Source organism: Zeugodacus cucurbitae, chromosome 6 (assembly GCF_028554725.1).
Source record: "Zeugodacus cucurbitae isolate PBARC_wt_2022May chromosome 6, idZeuCucr1.2, whole genome shotgun sequence".
NCBI classification, from domain to species: domain Eukaryota; kingdom Metazoa; phylum Arthropoda; class Insecta; order Diptera; family Tephritidae; genus Zeugodacus; species Zeugodacus cucurbitae.
In genome coordinates, this window is record NC_071671.1 from 65,482,270 (window position 1) to 65,497,395 (window position 15,126).

The 15,126-nt window shown below is 34.9% G+C and overlaps 2 protein-coding genes across 6 annotated transcripts in view; both read right to left on the reverse strand.

Annotated features, from left to right (window-relative positions):
* The window catches only part of LOC105211654 (protein spinster), a 29,655-nt gene extending 22,093 nt beyond the window's left edge, over nt 1-7,562 (reverse strand). Inside the window, exon 1 of one of the 3 annotated variants that reach the window (XR_008471773.1) lies at nt 6,772-7,562. Coding sequence is in view for 1 of the 3 variants with exons in the window: in XM_054233615.1 (XP_054089590.1) it covers nt 6,772-7,048 (277 nt within the window). In the remaining 2 variants the exon portion in view is untranslated. The remainder of the gene's footprint in view (nt 1-6,771) is intronic. The other 2 variants (XR_008471774.1, XM_054233615.1) reach the window with 2 other exon arrangements.
* A 675-nt stretch (nt 7,563-8,237) lies between these two features.
* Nucleotides 8,238-10,219, reverse strand: Adf1_18 (transcription factor Adf-1). Of its 3 annotated transcripts, XM_054233623.1 has the most exons (8): nt 10,057-10,218; nt 9,699-9,835; nt 9,491-9,635; nt 9,415-9,437; nt 9,179-9,304; nt 8,988-9,123; nt 8,834-8,931; nt 8,238-8,767 (listed from the first exon to the last, which is right to left on the reverse strand). In XM_054233623.1, exons 1-8 carry the CDS (start codon nt 10,071-10,073, stop codon nt 8,517-8,519), a joined length of 933 nt encoding a protein of 310 aa, XP_054089598.1. In that variant the 5' UTR covers nt 10,074-10,218; the 3' UTR covers nt 8,238-8,516. The 3 variants fall into 3 exon arrangements, with proteins under 3 accessions (XP_054089598.1, XP_054089597.1, XP_011181490.2); XM_054233622.1 differs by having other exon boundaries at nt 8,238-8,931; nt 9,491-9,632; nt 10,057-10,219; XM_011183188.3 differs by having other exon boundaries at nt 8,238-8,931; nt 10,057-10,217.
* Nucleotides 10,220-15,126: the final 4,907 nt, after the last annotated feature.

Genomic DNA, 15,126 nt, shown 5'->3' on the forward strand with positions numbered 1-15,126 from the left:
ATATCAATATCATCGGCGTACGCCAGGAGCTGTACACTCTTGTAGAAGATTGTACCTTCTCGGTTTAGGTCTGCAGCTCTTATAATTTTTTCCAGCATCAGGTTAAAGAAGTCGCACGATAGTGAGTCACCTTGTCTGAAACCTCGTTTGGTATCGAACGGCTCGGAGAGGTCCTTCCCAATCATGACGGAGCTTTTGGTGTTGCTCAACGTCAATTTACACAGCCGTATTAGTTTTGCGGGGATACCAAATTCAGACTTCGCGGCGTAAAGGCAACTCCTTTTCGTGCTGTCGAAAGCAGCTTTAAAATCGACAAAAAGGTGGTGTGTGTCGATCCTCTTTTCTCGGGTCTTTTCCAAGATTTGGCGCATGGTGAATATCTGGTCAGTTGTTGATTTTCCAGGTCTAAAGCCACACTGATAAGGTCCAATCAGTTTGTTGACGGTGGGCTTTAGTCTTTCACACAATACGCTCGATAGAACCTTGTATGCGATATTTAGGAGGCTGATCCCACGGTAATTGGCGCAGATTGTGGGATCTCCCTTTTTATGGATTGGGCAGAGCACACTGAGATTCCAATCGTCAGGCATGCTTTCTTCCGACCATATTCTGCAAAGAAGCTGATGCATACACCTTATCAGTTCTTCGCCGCCGTATTTGAATAGTTCTGCCGGTAATCTATCGGCCCCCGCTGCTTTGTTGTTCTTCAAGCGGATAATTGCTATTCGAATTTCTTCATGGTCGGGTAATGGAACATCTGTTCCATCGTCATCGATTGGGGGATCGGGTTCGCCATCTCCTGGTGTTGTACTCTCACTGCCATTCAGCAGGTCGGAGAAGTGTTCCCTCCATAATCCCAGTATGCCCTGGACATCGGTTACCAGATTACCACCTTGGTCTCTACATGAGGATGCTCCGGTCTTGAAACCTTCGTTAAGTCGCTTCATTTTTTCATAAAATTTTCGAGCATTCCCTCTGTCTGCCAGCTTCTCAAGCTCTTCGTACTCACGCATTTCGGCCTCTTTCTTTTTTTGTCTGCAAATGCGTCTCGCTTCCCTCTTCAGCTCTCGGTATCTATCCCATCCCGCACGTGTTGTGGTCGTTTGCAATGTTGCGAGGTAGGCAGTCTGTTTTCTCTCCGCTGCGAGACGGCACTCCTCATCGTACCAGCTTGTTTTTTGTCGTTGCCGAAAACCAATTGTTTCGGCTGCAGCGGTACGCAGTGAGTTTGAGATGCCGTTCCACAGTTCCCTTATACCGAGATGCTGATGAGTGCTCTCAGAGAGCAGGAGTGCAAGTCGAGTAGAGTATTTCGTGGCTGTCTGTTGCGATTGCAGCTTTTCGACGTCGAACCTTCCTTGTGTTTGTTGACGGGCATTCTTTGCTGCACAGAGGCGGGTGCGTATCTTCGCTGCGACCAGATAATGGTCCGAGTCTATATTTGGTCCTCGGAGCGTACGCACGTCTAAAACACAGGAGACATGTCTTCCGTCTATCACAACGTGATCGATTTGGTTCCGCGTGTTTCGATCAGGAGACAGCCAAGTAGCTTGATGTATTTTCTTATGCTGGAATCTGGTACTACAGACGACCATATTTCGGGCCCCAGCGAAGTCGATCAGCCTCAGGCCGTTTGGCGATGTTTCGTCATGGAGGCTGAATTTTCCGACTGTTGTGCCAAAGACACCTTCTTTACCCACCCTGGCGTTAAAATCACCAAGCACGACTTTTACATCGTGGCGGGGGCAGCGCTCATAGGTGCGTTCTAGGCGCTCATAGAAAGCATCTTTGGTCACATCGTCCTTCTCTTCCGTTGGGGCGTGGGCGCAAATCAGCGATATGTTGAAGAACCTCGCTTTGATGCGGATTGTGGCTAGACGTTCATCCACCGGGGTGAATGCCAGGACTCTGCGACGGAGTCTCTCTCCCACCACAAATCCAACACCAAATTTGCGCTCCTTTATATGGCCGCTGTAGTAGATGTCACAAGGACCCACCTTCTTCCGTCCTTGTCCTGTCCATCGCACTTCTTGGATGGCGGTGATGTCAGCCTTAAGTCGTATGAGGACATCAACCAGCTGGGCAGAGGCACCTTCCCAATTAAGGGTCCGGACATTCCAGGTGCATGCCCTTATATCATTATCCTTAAAACGTTTGCAGGGGTCGTCATCAAAAGGGGGGTGTCTCATCAGAGGCTTTCGTAGATTTTTCATTGGGGGGTGTTTTTATGTGGTGGGTCCCAAACCCTACGCACAACCGCATAAGCGGGCTTCGCCTTCTCACTTTAGCTCGCCTTCAAACGGATGTCTGTTGGCTACCCAGAGGATACTTGGTCTAAAACCGGAAGTCGTGAGCTGCTTGAACCATGTGGAGAAGAATCGTTTCTGGCCACTCCCAAGTGAGTGACAATCAAAAACTTTCCTCACTTGCGTGAACTTCTACACATGATCCCATCCTAGGTATACAGAAATAAAAATAGTAGCTAAAATGCGTATGAAAATTTCTGCATAATATAATTTAAAAATAATTTTTTTATTCAAAAATCAATTTATGTGACCGAAATTTATCTTCCTTTAGGCAGCAAAAATATACATGATACTCATACATTCATTCATTTAATTTTTTTTTCACTAACTCGCATACACTTTTGTATGTATGAAGTTTACTATTTGCTTAACTTTACGTGCATATTCGAAGCGCTTAAATTTTTGGCCTGCCAAAATCCATGATTGCAATGAGCAGCAGCTTTTGAATTACAATTTCTTCCATTGCCTTATATGTATATTGTTTGCACGAGTAACATACGATTTTCGCATTGATTTTCAATGCTTTGGCGGGCAAAATGGCAAGGTACACCGTTACATACTAATTTGTTTATTTCTCTATTGACATTAAGTTATGTTCTATATGCCATGTACAAGGATCTTTTGAAAATATACAGAACTACATACATAGATGTACGAGTACTTATACATATGCATTTATATGCAAAATATTAAACTGTGAAAAACACGTAAAAACGTATGCTACGTATGGTCAAATGCAAATATTTGCATTTACAATATTAATTGTATGTTAATTTATGTACAAAATGTAATGACGTGGCGTTGAAATGCAGAATGCAAATGCCATGGATTTTTGGCAGCATTCAATAACAATTGTTATTACACACGCACATATATACGCTACATTTTCAGTTTTCTTATGCAATTGTTTTTTTCACTTTGCATTTTCATGCGATATTCGTAGCATCACGCCACCTTTTAATAAATGTTCGAGTATTGCAAATATACAAATGTGAGTATGTATGAACGCTTGTATACAAGTTATATATAATACATACTACCAACCGAGGGAAAAAAGTTCACAATATTTACTAACGCAATTAACAACTTTTAATTGTAAACAAACAATGCGCTTGAATTATAAAAACGTATTTTATTACATACATACATGTGTATTTGGCTGATTTCGTTTGCGTACGAATATTTTAAAATTCGCAAGTAATATTTTTGGTTTTTGAAGTTATTTGAAAATATGTATTTTTTAAATTATTTTTCTTTTACTCATCTAACACAGCAGCTGCAGACACGCATGTGTACATATGCTTTAAAAACATTCGCAAGTGTTTGCAAAAATATATACTCGTAAATATTTTTCGGCTACAAATTGTTTCGGAATGACGTATGCAGGCGAAAGCTACAAGAACAAACAACAAAATAAAAATTTGTGACATAAAATAATTATAGAACTAAAAAACAAAATAAGAAAGTTTGTACTAATGAACTTTGCAACATTTGGCGTTTCATGTTTCACGGTTAAAAACCGAAGATTTCTTGGATTATTGAAACCACAACTATGCTTGATATATTTAAAAGCATTTAAGTACACACCATTATTTGTTCATAATTTTTTGTATGATTTACAGACTTCAATGTCACTCATAGTACATGTGTTTTTGTTCAAAACTTGCCTTGCTCTATATTTGGCCAAGAATCGAAACCACCTGACGCATTCTAGATATTGATGTTATCATAATCGTTTATAATTATATAATATAAGCAAAAAATGATAAAAGGAAATTTGATTTTTTAATGTTTATAGTTTAGAAATACAACAACAAAAGTACGAAAGGATTTATTAATTCACATGAATAAATGCTTTTGATAACAAGTTATCAAATAATTACTGGATATTTGGTTTCATTTGAGCTAAAACATCCGTTAATACTTTTAAACCATTGAATAATTAAATGATAATTGCTTTCAGTCACTCATTACTGTTTAATTGTGAAATTGAAAATTTGTTACGCGATAAAAACTGTGAAAAACATTCGATTGAAACAAAAGTGCATAACAAACAGTTAAAATGCCGTTAGTGAGTACTTTCATTAAGTATATATGCATAACTAATTACATGCATTTAGACATGACAATATTGCTTTAATAGTATTAATGCAGTTAAATAGTCGCTTTTCTGGCGAGGTGCGTCTATTTGATATGCTAACTGCATTTATTCAATGCTAACTATGTAACTAAATTATATTTGTGTACATGCTCCTCTAAATATATTGATTTTATTGCAACCAATAGCTACATTATAGAAGTTTAGAACTTTCCGGTCACGTGCTATACCGCAGCCTTAGTTGGCGGTAAAAGTGAGGATATAGGAAATACTATAGAACTTGAAAATAACATCAATAAACGCTTAAGCATTAATAATGACGTGATTATCTGACTATTAGTCAGTATTTTGTATATTGTTTTTGTTTTGCTTTACATTAATAGTATAATTTCCCGAAAGAGTTGGCGCTATTGTTAACAATGATGACGAAGCTGCAAACATCTAACTAAAAATACGTTATTATTCAATGTTATTTGAGAGAGTCAAAACAACAAAATTCCGCTAGATGATGAGCTACATACATACATATGTATGTGCCAAGTTTGTTACTTGTACAATTGCCAATGCATACGGCAAAATCACGCCACATTTTCGCAAGCGAATACAAACAAATTTCATTGGTGTATAATAAAAACAAGTTTCTCTTTTTTGCCATGCTGACCCACACTGTGCATGGAGCGTAAATATGTACATACATACATGTCGCAGTGATGACATGATTCACGCAAATTCAATGTATACAAATATATATGAGCCTATGTATGTACGCACAACGTGGCTAAAACGCTTTTAAACTGGTATGCTAGTCATTCATAAATGAACTGTTTATATGGAGATAAGCAGTAATAAATTCAAATGTATGTGGGCAAATGTTTGTAGGTACACTGTTTCAGTTTTTTAGATACTGTGTATACACATAAGAAAATATAAATTAGTGAGATTTTAAATTTATGAAACATACATATTCCGCAAAATTCATTTTATATATGTACATATAAGCTGCCTTGAACGTGGGTGTGGCTCAAACGCATTTTTTTATGATTTAGCAGTTATCTGTGTGGCATTTACTCATACTATTTACATTGTATACGCTTATCGCCAACTTTAACGGCAAGTGAGTTTTTTTTTATTTTATGCGATACTTTTATAAGTTAATTATACCAGCGACACTGATTATTTGTTTATCAGTAAGTAAGCAACATGAACACAATATTTTATGGGCTTTAAGAGTAGTCATCACGCGATTTTTTTTTGTTTGTTTTGATTTTCACATTCGTATCATCAAATCCTAGGTAGAGCATATTATATTATTACATTCAATAGGATGGGAAATAATCGAGTTTAATTTTTTGTATTATTAAAATATATACTTTATTATATTTTAAATTCAATTTTTATTATTCCTTTATCTACAAATGTAGCTCATTTTCCACCATAAAATTCAAAACTCTGAGTGATGCTCGAAGTGAGTACTGATTTACTACATTGATTGTTCCTTCATAGATAACATAAGACAGGTCTTCAATGTTCGCTTTCAAATCGTGAGTATTTGACCAGAAATATATTTAATATTTTCTTATCAATATTATCTAGTACTACTTGATTGCGTAAAAAAGTAAACAAAATATTTCTTGAGTATTTAAAATAAAAAAAAAAATATTAATTATCAGCTATACTTGTGGGAGCGTGTGATATGAATAACACAAATATAAGTGACGCAATTGGAAAAACGATATATGCATGTACCTCCTTGATATATTATATGGTTTTTCAGACGAATAAAAGCAGGCGAATGAACAATCAATCTGTACTTTAATATATTCATATACACATATACATTTAAATCTTTGAAAATATGAATTTTTGATGCATAATTAAATGTATGTACATATTTTATCAAATTTTATATTCATATCACCGAACGGAAACGTCTTATACCACATATACATATTTATACACCAATTTACATAGTCATAAAGTTATATTTGTATGTACGGAAAAAAGTTTGCTTTTGTCACAGAAATGATATGAAGAAATGCCCTGACTCATAAAAGAAACATCCATATTTTCATTGAAAGTAAATAAGTTTATCCACCTCAAAAGAGCCTAGAGCCAAAAGCCGAACGTACAAGCACTTGACACAGTGAACTCACGCTATGCACGTTGAAGTGGTTTCGCCGCCAACGTGTCATTTCGACGATTTATAATAATCAGTATTTGTAGCTTACATACCATTTGAAATTGCTTTAAAGGTATGCATAAATAAATATTAAAGTTATTATACAACAACCAACGTTAGTCCGTCATACTTCAAACTCAATGAAGTGATATTTCTGCCCTATTTGTTTAAATGTTATTTTTACATACCTGCTATAGTAAAGCGATCCATGTAGTTGATTAAATTAACAAAGCACAACACCACCACCGTGAACCATTGTGTTCTCGTGATACCGGTAGCTGGCTGTTGTACAACAACGCTATCCGTGTCTGACGATGGAGCCATTAATTGCTGCGACGAACAGGTGGCGGGTAGACTAGCTTCCACAGAATTGCTATCGGCCTCCACATCACCACTGGACCCAGACAGAGCGGGATTGTCCATTTTGGCTATTGGTAAATAACGTGCCGACGATTGTGAAGACATTCACGTGGAATTTTTGCAAAAATTCCAAACACAGCCTATAATAAGAACCGCACACACACGTACACCGCAGCAATTATATCTGCGTTTTTTTAATATAAATTCCCTTCACAAGTTTATGCAAAGGAATTTTTAGTTCTTATTGTTTTTGATGTTTTAGCGGTTTTTGCAAAACTTTGGCTCGAATGTGAATTTGTTTGACGTTTCTTTTTAACACTGTTTTAGCGAAATTTTGCTTTCGATTGCATATCCTATTCACTGACCTTGGGCTTTATATGCAACTATGATATTCTATTTAAATTGTTGTAATTTCAACTGATGCACCACACTATATTATTTAAATTTCATTAAATTTTCACGATGTTAAAAAATATACGTAATGTCTTAATAGTAAAATAAACTATGCTCGCAAGTCGGCGTTACTTGTATTATTTGCTTGTATTAAAAATTGCCAACTTAACGCGAGCGATGTGTAAAAACAACTGCGGACGCAATGTGAAAGCTCCAACAATTTTACTTCACTCTGATTGGAGTGCCATTCAGGGTTGCATCATCACATTTTTATTGTAATTTTGTTTGCGTAAAAATCTACTTATTTACACTAATTGATAAGGCAACTCTGATCGTACCACGAAACCTGACACATGATGCGCAAATGTCATGTATAAGGAAAAACCAAAACAATAAATTGTAATATGGCAGTGTTCACGGGCTGACGGTATTTTTGTAAATATTTCAAATTAGTAAAATATGTTATCGATAACTATACGGTTAAGTGTGTTGCATTATGTCAATTCAGACAAACCGCCAAATTGGGCGTCTCTTCACTTCCGCTTTATTTCATTTTATAGCAGTCGATTAGAAATGTGTGAAGGATCTAAATTGCGAATAGTTAGTCTTAGCACTAATTTGTTTAAAATATTTCACAATGTTAACATTTTACCGATGCTTAGGAATACAATTGGATGTGGTAAGGCATTATAAAAATATTCTTTTGAGAAATTGATTATAAACATTTATTTAAAGGAAACCTTTAGATCCGTAGTTGCAATGTTAACAAAGTACTCACTCTAAGGAACGGTTAAAATGAAGGCAATATGCAAGCTTTTGGTTGAATTTCCACGGAATGGGATATTAAAAATGTTTTATGACGCTTTAGTTGCTTTGTATACCATAAAGGGACTGGAGTACATCAGTTTTTAAACAAGTATGTATATTTGTTACATACATATTTTGTACATTTTTATTATTCTGTTATTTTTACATACATATTTTGTGTCAAACAAAAAATATGCTTATTTACTCAAAAGTAAAATTATTGCTATTTAAAAACAATTTTTGGCTTACAGCAATTACTTAACTCTTACATATGTGTTGCTTATATCTCACTTTTGTGTTCAGTTTAGATTTATATAATCTAAGGAATTCAATACTATGCAGAATGTATACAATTACACCTTCAAATATTACCTTATGATTCCTCTGGTTCAGTTTTAATTGTTATTAAAGCATTGAACAATACACGCATAGCTTTGGCTTGCTTGGCTTCACTCATTTCTGATATAATTGCAGCAACAGTTTTACCAAATAAATTTATTGAATCATTCGTCATGTTCTCGCTGCAATCTTGGGTTGAACTAAAGAACTTCTCCTCATTTCCATTTGACACAACCGTCTTTTCTCTGCTGTCTTCAATTCTTTGACCAAATAGATCATTATCCGCTGGCAATGACAAAGGATCTATGAGAAATTCCTTTTTGCAAACTAAAGGTGGAGAGTAACATGTACCTAAAGATTCATTAGCTTCTGCACAGTCATGTTTTAGTCTTTTGCTTTTTATCGCAACCATATTTGAATCTTTCAGAGAATTCTTTGTGCAACGATAACTGAAATTTTACTTGATTATTAGAAGCACACTTCATTTGTTTATAAGTGAACTTACGGTCGTAGCTTTATGGAATCTCTTAAAAAGGATAGAGAGTTAAATAAAGGCCATTGAACAGATAAACTGGCATCACGCTTTATTTCTCTGGTATAACGCTCTCGCAAGCTTTTCCATCTGTTGTAACATGCTTCAACTAAAAATCAGTTAAATTTATCGCTTGTTAAGATACCAAAAGATTTTTTACTGACCGCTTACACCCATTTGTTCGGATATTTCTAACCAGGATTTTGCCTTCAGGTTAGAATATTTAATCCCTTTGTTGCTGTAAAGTACATCATGATTACGTACCAATTTGATTAGCAACTCCTCGTCCACTGGAAAATATTGTAGATATTAATCAAATTATCAAATAGCTGTTCAATATAATTTCGTTTCCTTCACAACACACTTGTTTTCTACGAGACGGGTATACGTATATGCTTACCTTCTTCTATTACTGTTCGCGCTCTGAAATTAAACGTTTTGTTTAAAAGTTAATTAATATTTTAGCGCAGACTTACGGCCTTTGTTTTATGAATTTCCTTAAAAACGAAAGTGGCCCAAATAAAGGCCATCCTACTACGAAGTTGGGGTTAGTTTCAACTTGTTTGAGCTCTCTGGTATAACGTTCCCTCAGACATGTCCACCTTTTGATGCATTCCTCTGCTGTATTAGACAAAAAAAAGAATATTCTCAATGCATGAAATAAAATAAATACATTTTACAAACCAGTCATGCCCATATCCTCTGCGATTTTAATCCAAGAATCCCTTTTATTCTCTGTACCTTGAAATACAGCACCATGTTTGTTGTAAATTATTTCATGGTTTTCAACCAATTCTATTAGCCTCACGTCATCGAAGATTCTGCAAGATTATAAAGTGTGCATAACATAAAATTAAAAAAAAAATAATATTAATGCAATTATGATTATTATCAGTGACATTGCTTGCAACATAATATAGGCTTTTTTGTCACGACAAATAATTTTGAACTTTTTCAAAAGTCTTCCTCGTTGCTGGCACTGGCTTTTTTTGCTTTGCCGTATAAATGGTTGTTTTTTATTAAAAAAAAAACAGTTATTTACCCCGAAAAATTACTCATTCTTTAAAAACACTTTCTTTTATTTGGTAAAGATTCAATAATACATTCATTTAAGATACGATTTTCGCGAAAACAATGTAAAATTGTACAAATTGCTCAGCATAGTAAATATAATTCAGAACTGTCAACAAATTCCATTGGAAACATAAATAAAACAATTGTGAACAGTTGGCCTTAAGCAGAGTTGCCAAGACTCTAGCTGTCGTTAAATAAATATTTCGATTTGCTAGGTTACAATAACAGCAAATATGTTATTTTCCAAATATTTTTGTGATTTGAATAAATAAAGGGATTTTCAATAAGAATTCTTAAAGAGTTTAAAACAAAAATGGTTTGGGATTCCATTGAAATACTTTATTCTTTATGAAAGCACATGGGATGCTATGTATGGAACTGGATTTCTTTTGCATGGCCACCACGGGCAAGCTTGAAGAAGTCCAGACGCTGAATCCTATTTGCGATCGTTTTCAATCATAAATCGGCCGATACAGCTGCAATTTCATGTTCGATATTCCCATAAATTTCATCAATCGTCGCTGGCTTATTGGCATAGACATAGACTTGACGAAGCCCCACAGGAAATAGTCTAACGGCGCCAAATTGCACGACCGTGGCAGTTGTTAATTCGACATACATACATATACATATATGTATATGTTTAATTAGCGTTAGAAATGTTTCAAATTTAGTGGTGTGGTGATTCGATTTTTGATCTGGCGATTGTCAAAAATTTTCCCAAATTATCGTAGGTTGCCTTATTGGCCAGAAAGCAGTTTTCTGGGATTCAAAAGGTGTAAATCTGTATCGATTACCTGGAGACTGACAAAACGGTCACTGAGTTCCACTATGTCGAATTGATTAATTATGCCTGGAACTGATGTCCAAAACATTGCATTCTCCATTCTCTAACGGCATGCGACTTTAGATCAGATATAGGGCGTTATTGCATAAAAATTTAAAATCTGAACATTTAATGGACTTTTTGAGTTCCGAAATTTCAAGGGTAATTTTGTTTTTGTTCATATCAGTTGAGTATTTATTGTCGGTGCCTCGTTCCATTGTTTATTGGGCAATATCAAATTACTAAAATTTATTCATTATTTGCTGTTGTCGCACGCTTCACAAATGACGTAAATAGATTTTCGTGACAGGAATTCCGAACAATCGAAACATTTTTGACAAACTTTCGGCACTCTCAATTTTACTTTAAACATTTTGAGTTTAGAAATTGGTTGAACAATTAAGTGCCCGCCAGTTAGTTAAGCATGTTACGCATGAAGTAATCTTTACGATCTTTATGGATCTCAAATAAATGTCTGGGAATGTAGGTTACATTTGGAATGGATGCACCTTGACTGTGGTAAAATCTGATAACTTTTATGATTGAGTTACACAACATGTTATTTAGGTTTATAACTAAACGTTTTTCATAGCACCCAGCTATTCGTGAATTTAAGTATATATGTATTATATAGGCTCGACGTTGGGTGTGCACTCAGAATTTTTAATAAAAAACATTATCGAATCTTCATCACTTGCGGTTTTTGCTTACACTTTCAACCCCTGCTGCATACAAATATCACTCGGTATGTCTGTGAGAGTCCCACCTCCCCGACACACAGCACTCGTATGTAAATACCGCAAGAAACTGGGCATCACACATTAAATGACTTCATAATTTCAACTACTGATCAGTAATAAATAAACAAAATGGACATACGCAATTCGTAAGATTATGATGGGCGCCTCATGATGCATACAAATCAATGTCGTGAATCTCCTAAAATGTGCGTAAAATGCTTGAAAGCAGTTAATTAATTCATTTCGTTCTTTTGAGTTCCTCATTTTCTGAAAATATAAATACACTGTTCGGTGCCGCCCAAAGATCAGTAGTTAATCGCACAAAGGAGCCTCAGGTGTACGCCGTCACACAAAAAATGGATAGTAAAGATACACGGATTGTGTTGCTGCGCATGTTGGTGGTGGCCATTATATTGACATCGGTTGCAGCGCATTCAAAATTCATACCATCATACGGCAAACCCAATAAGATAATAACGAAACCGATCGTTGTGAAGCCCGTTATTGTGAAGCCGGTTATTTTAAAGCCTGTGCCCGTTCCAGTGCCAGTTCCAATTGGCGGCGGTGGTTGGGGTGGTCATGGACATGGTCACGGTCATGGCCATGGACATGGTCATGGGCATCATGGACATCATGGCTGAATATAGATAATTTTTAATTATTAATTTTTTCTTAAATTTAATAACTGTCACTGTCTTCTGGAATTTTAAAATCATAAGTGTAAATTGCGTAAATAGCTGTAGAAATAAAAAATAAGTGTTATGAAATATATTGACAGTAGTTTTGGTCCTCCACTCACCAGAATTTACCAGAATTTACCAGAAAGTGTTACCTTACGTAAAAGAAAAATGATTGAGCAAAAATTGCATAGTTAAACAGGCAGGAAGGATTAGTGAATTAATCTCTGAGATATGAATATGTTGAAGCGCCAGTAATAGTTCATATTATGAGTAATGGGAGGGCTTGTTCATTCACTTTACAATTGACCTTTAATGGGGTATGCAATGCCTTAAGTTAGATCACTTTTTCTACAAATGCGACTAAAATTCGGACTAAGCTTCGGTTTATCTAGTATGTAATTCCCACGACAGTCAATTCTACATTACCGAAATTTAACAGTATTTTGTGATGAATTTGGCATTCCAACCACAGACATTTTAGTCTTTACAGATGTTTCATTCGTTCGTAATAGAATTTTGATTGAAATCGTAACTCTCCACAGAGTAAAGCCTACGGAACATAAACCTTTACTGATGTCTATGGACATAATTTGAGGACTTAAGTTTCTAAATCGTTACGTACCGTTATGCCCCTTATGGTCGGATCGGTTTTTCTTGAAATTCTTTTTCGCTCAGACGTTGAATGATTCATTTTTGATTATTTCTCTTGTCTAGTACTTGTAGAGTTTTTTAGTTCGTCGAGAGAGGACTTTACCTCGAAAGAATGGTCGGGCAAAACTATATTTTTATAAAATAGTAAAAATGTCTCCTTTTTCGGGAGGGACTCATTTTTCTGAACGCCCGTTCTGATCTCAAACATTTCGGCACCTCTGGATCTAGATATTAATGGTTGGTTAAAACAAACAGAGATAACAAGAGTATCTAAATCAAATTTCTATTAAGCGATTCATATTTTAGACTATAGAATTCACGTAGAATCAAGTAAAGATACCACCCGACTTCTCTTAAATAACGATACAAACAGACCTTAGTCCTTAGCCCCTAATAACTCTGGAATATATTCAAAAATGCATACCAATAAGGGAAATTCCCATAATATTTGCAACTGCAAGTACAATACAAAGGATGTTACGTCTGCGAAATTTCTCAATAACATTGCTCCTTTATATGTTTGTATGTATGTTTGCATCTTGGGAAAACTGCAACATTCACCACCACTAGAAGAGGGGCGCCTCACACTGGCGCACGACATGTATTCACTGACTGAGGATATCATTATTTCGCACTCGTGCCGCATAAAAAATGGATGTGGCAACAGGTTGCGCCCGCGATAAAAGGGTAGTTAGTTCAATTCATCAACAATACACCAAATACAATTCACCATTCAAATGCCATTTTGTCCATATGGCCGCTCGATGAGTAGTGACAGCATTTGAATGACCTTTGTTTGTGTTGTTGGGCTTGTAGTTCATCCGTTTGTCAAAGGAGCTGCCTTGTAATCATTTACACATACAAATAGACATATCGACAATTGTCATTATAATCAATGGCAGTACCGTTATTAAGCGCTGCACTATCAAGTGGCGGTGTAATGATAATGAAACCATAATTATTGTTATATTATCCATGGAAACCTTGTTGTGGGATTAATGGAAGCGACTTGTTGTTGCTTATGTTGTTATATTGTTGCAGAAGTTTATAAAAATATATTTATGAAAAAAATAAAAATGTGTTAAAAACTTATTTATAAGCGATTTTTTTTTGTTTTTAATAAAACCATATTATTAACTAAAAAAATTAGTTATTAAAAAAAATATTATTTTTATTTTAATTTTTTTTTAATGTTTTTTTTTTGGAAATATATTATTTGTTGATATGTATTGTGGTTTTTGTTTTGTCAAATAAAAAATTATGGTTAGGTCGAGCTGATTTTTAAACCTTTTCTGCGGTTTATCGAAATAAAAATATTTATGAAATTCCAAAAAAAAATTTTCATTGAAAATTATGACACCGACGTTAGTAACCTCCATCAATTCAATGTCCAATAAGAATTATGAAATAACGTTACAATTTTCACGCGAATTTATGCTTATTTTTTTCCCTTTTAGGTGTATGAGAGAATGCATAAAGAAAAAAAATAATTCCTGTTTATCCGTATGTGCTTTATCATTCGCTGCGAGCGCGCTTTGTAATCAGCATCAGGAGCAGATCTAACCGCGTATTAACAGCCCAACAAATAATCGAGTGAGTAACAAAAGTTATTATCTTGTAAGAGTGCATACAATTGTGTTTGTGTGAATGTGTGTGTAAGATACTGAATTACTAAAGGATAGTTGTGTGTATCACTTGAATGCTTTGATATCTTTATTATAAAAACAGGAGGTTAACGATGCGTAAACTTAATTTATTTGATTTCGATTTAGAAATTATTTTGAAATAAATGCTGTATAAATAAACCGTTAACTAAAGATTTTCGAGTAAATTAAAAAAATAAATATATGAAACGAAATTGTGTTACGTAACGAAGTTCAGTCACGCAGTATATAGATCACGATCATAGTAATTTTAATAATCCTAGTGATTTAATAATTTTTTGGAAATTTGGATGTAATACTCGGATGATTGAAAACATAAAATTGGTGTGCTGCCACCTGTTTGTAATTTTTATTTGAATAATTTATAATTTTATACCAAGAAACAATGTGAATATTAAACTGTTGGGTCTTAAAAAAATTTTAAGAGTGTTGCCACTTATTTATAAAATTTCAATTTTCATCAAATATCTTAAGAAA

Excerpts from the sequence above, each read along its gene's own strand:
- Adf1_18 (XM_011183188.3), bottom strand. Across the intron at positions 9,636-9,698 it reads AGAGGATATGGGCATGACTG|CAGAGGAATGCATCAAAAGG; the intron begins GTTTGTAAAATG and ends TGTCTAATACAG. Across the intron at positions 9,305-9,414 it reads GCGAACAGTAATAGAAGAAG|TGGACGAGGAGTTGCTAATC; the intron begins GTAAGCATATAC and ends AATATTTTCCAG.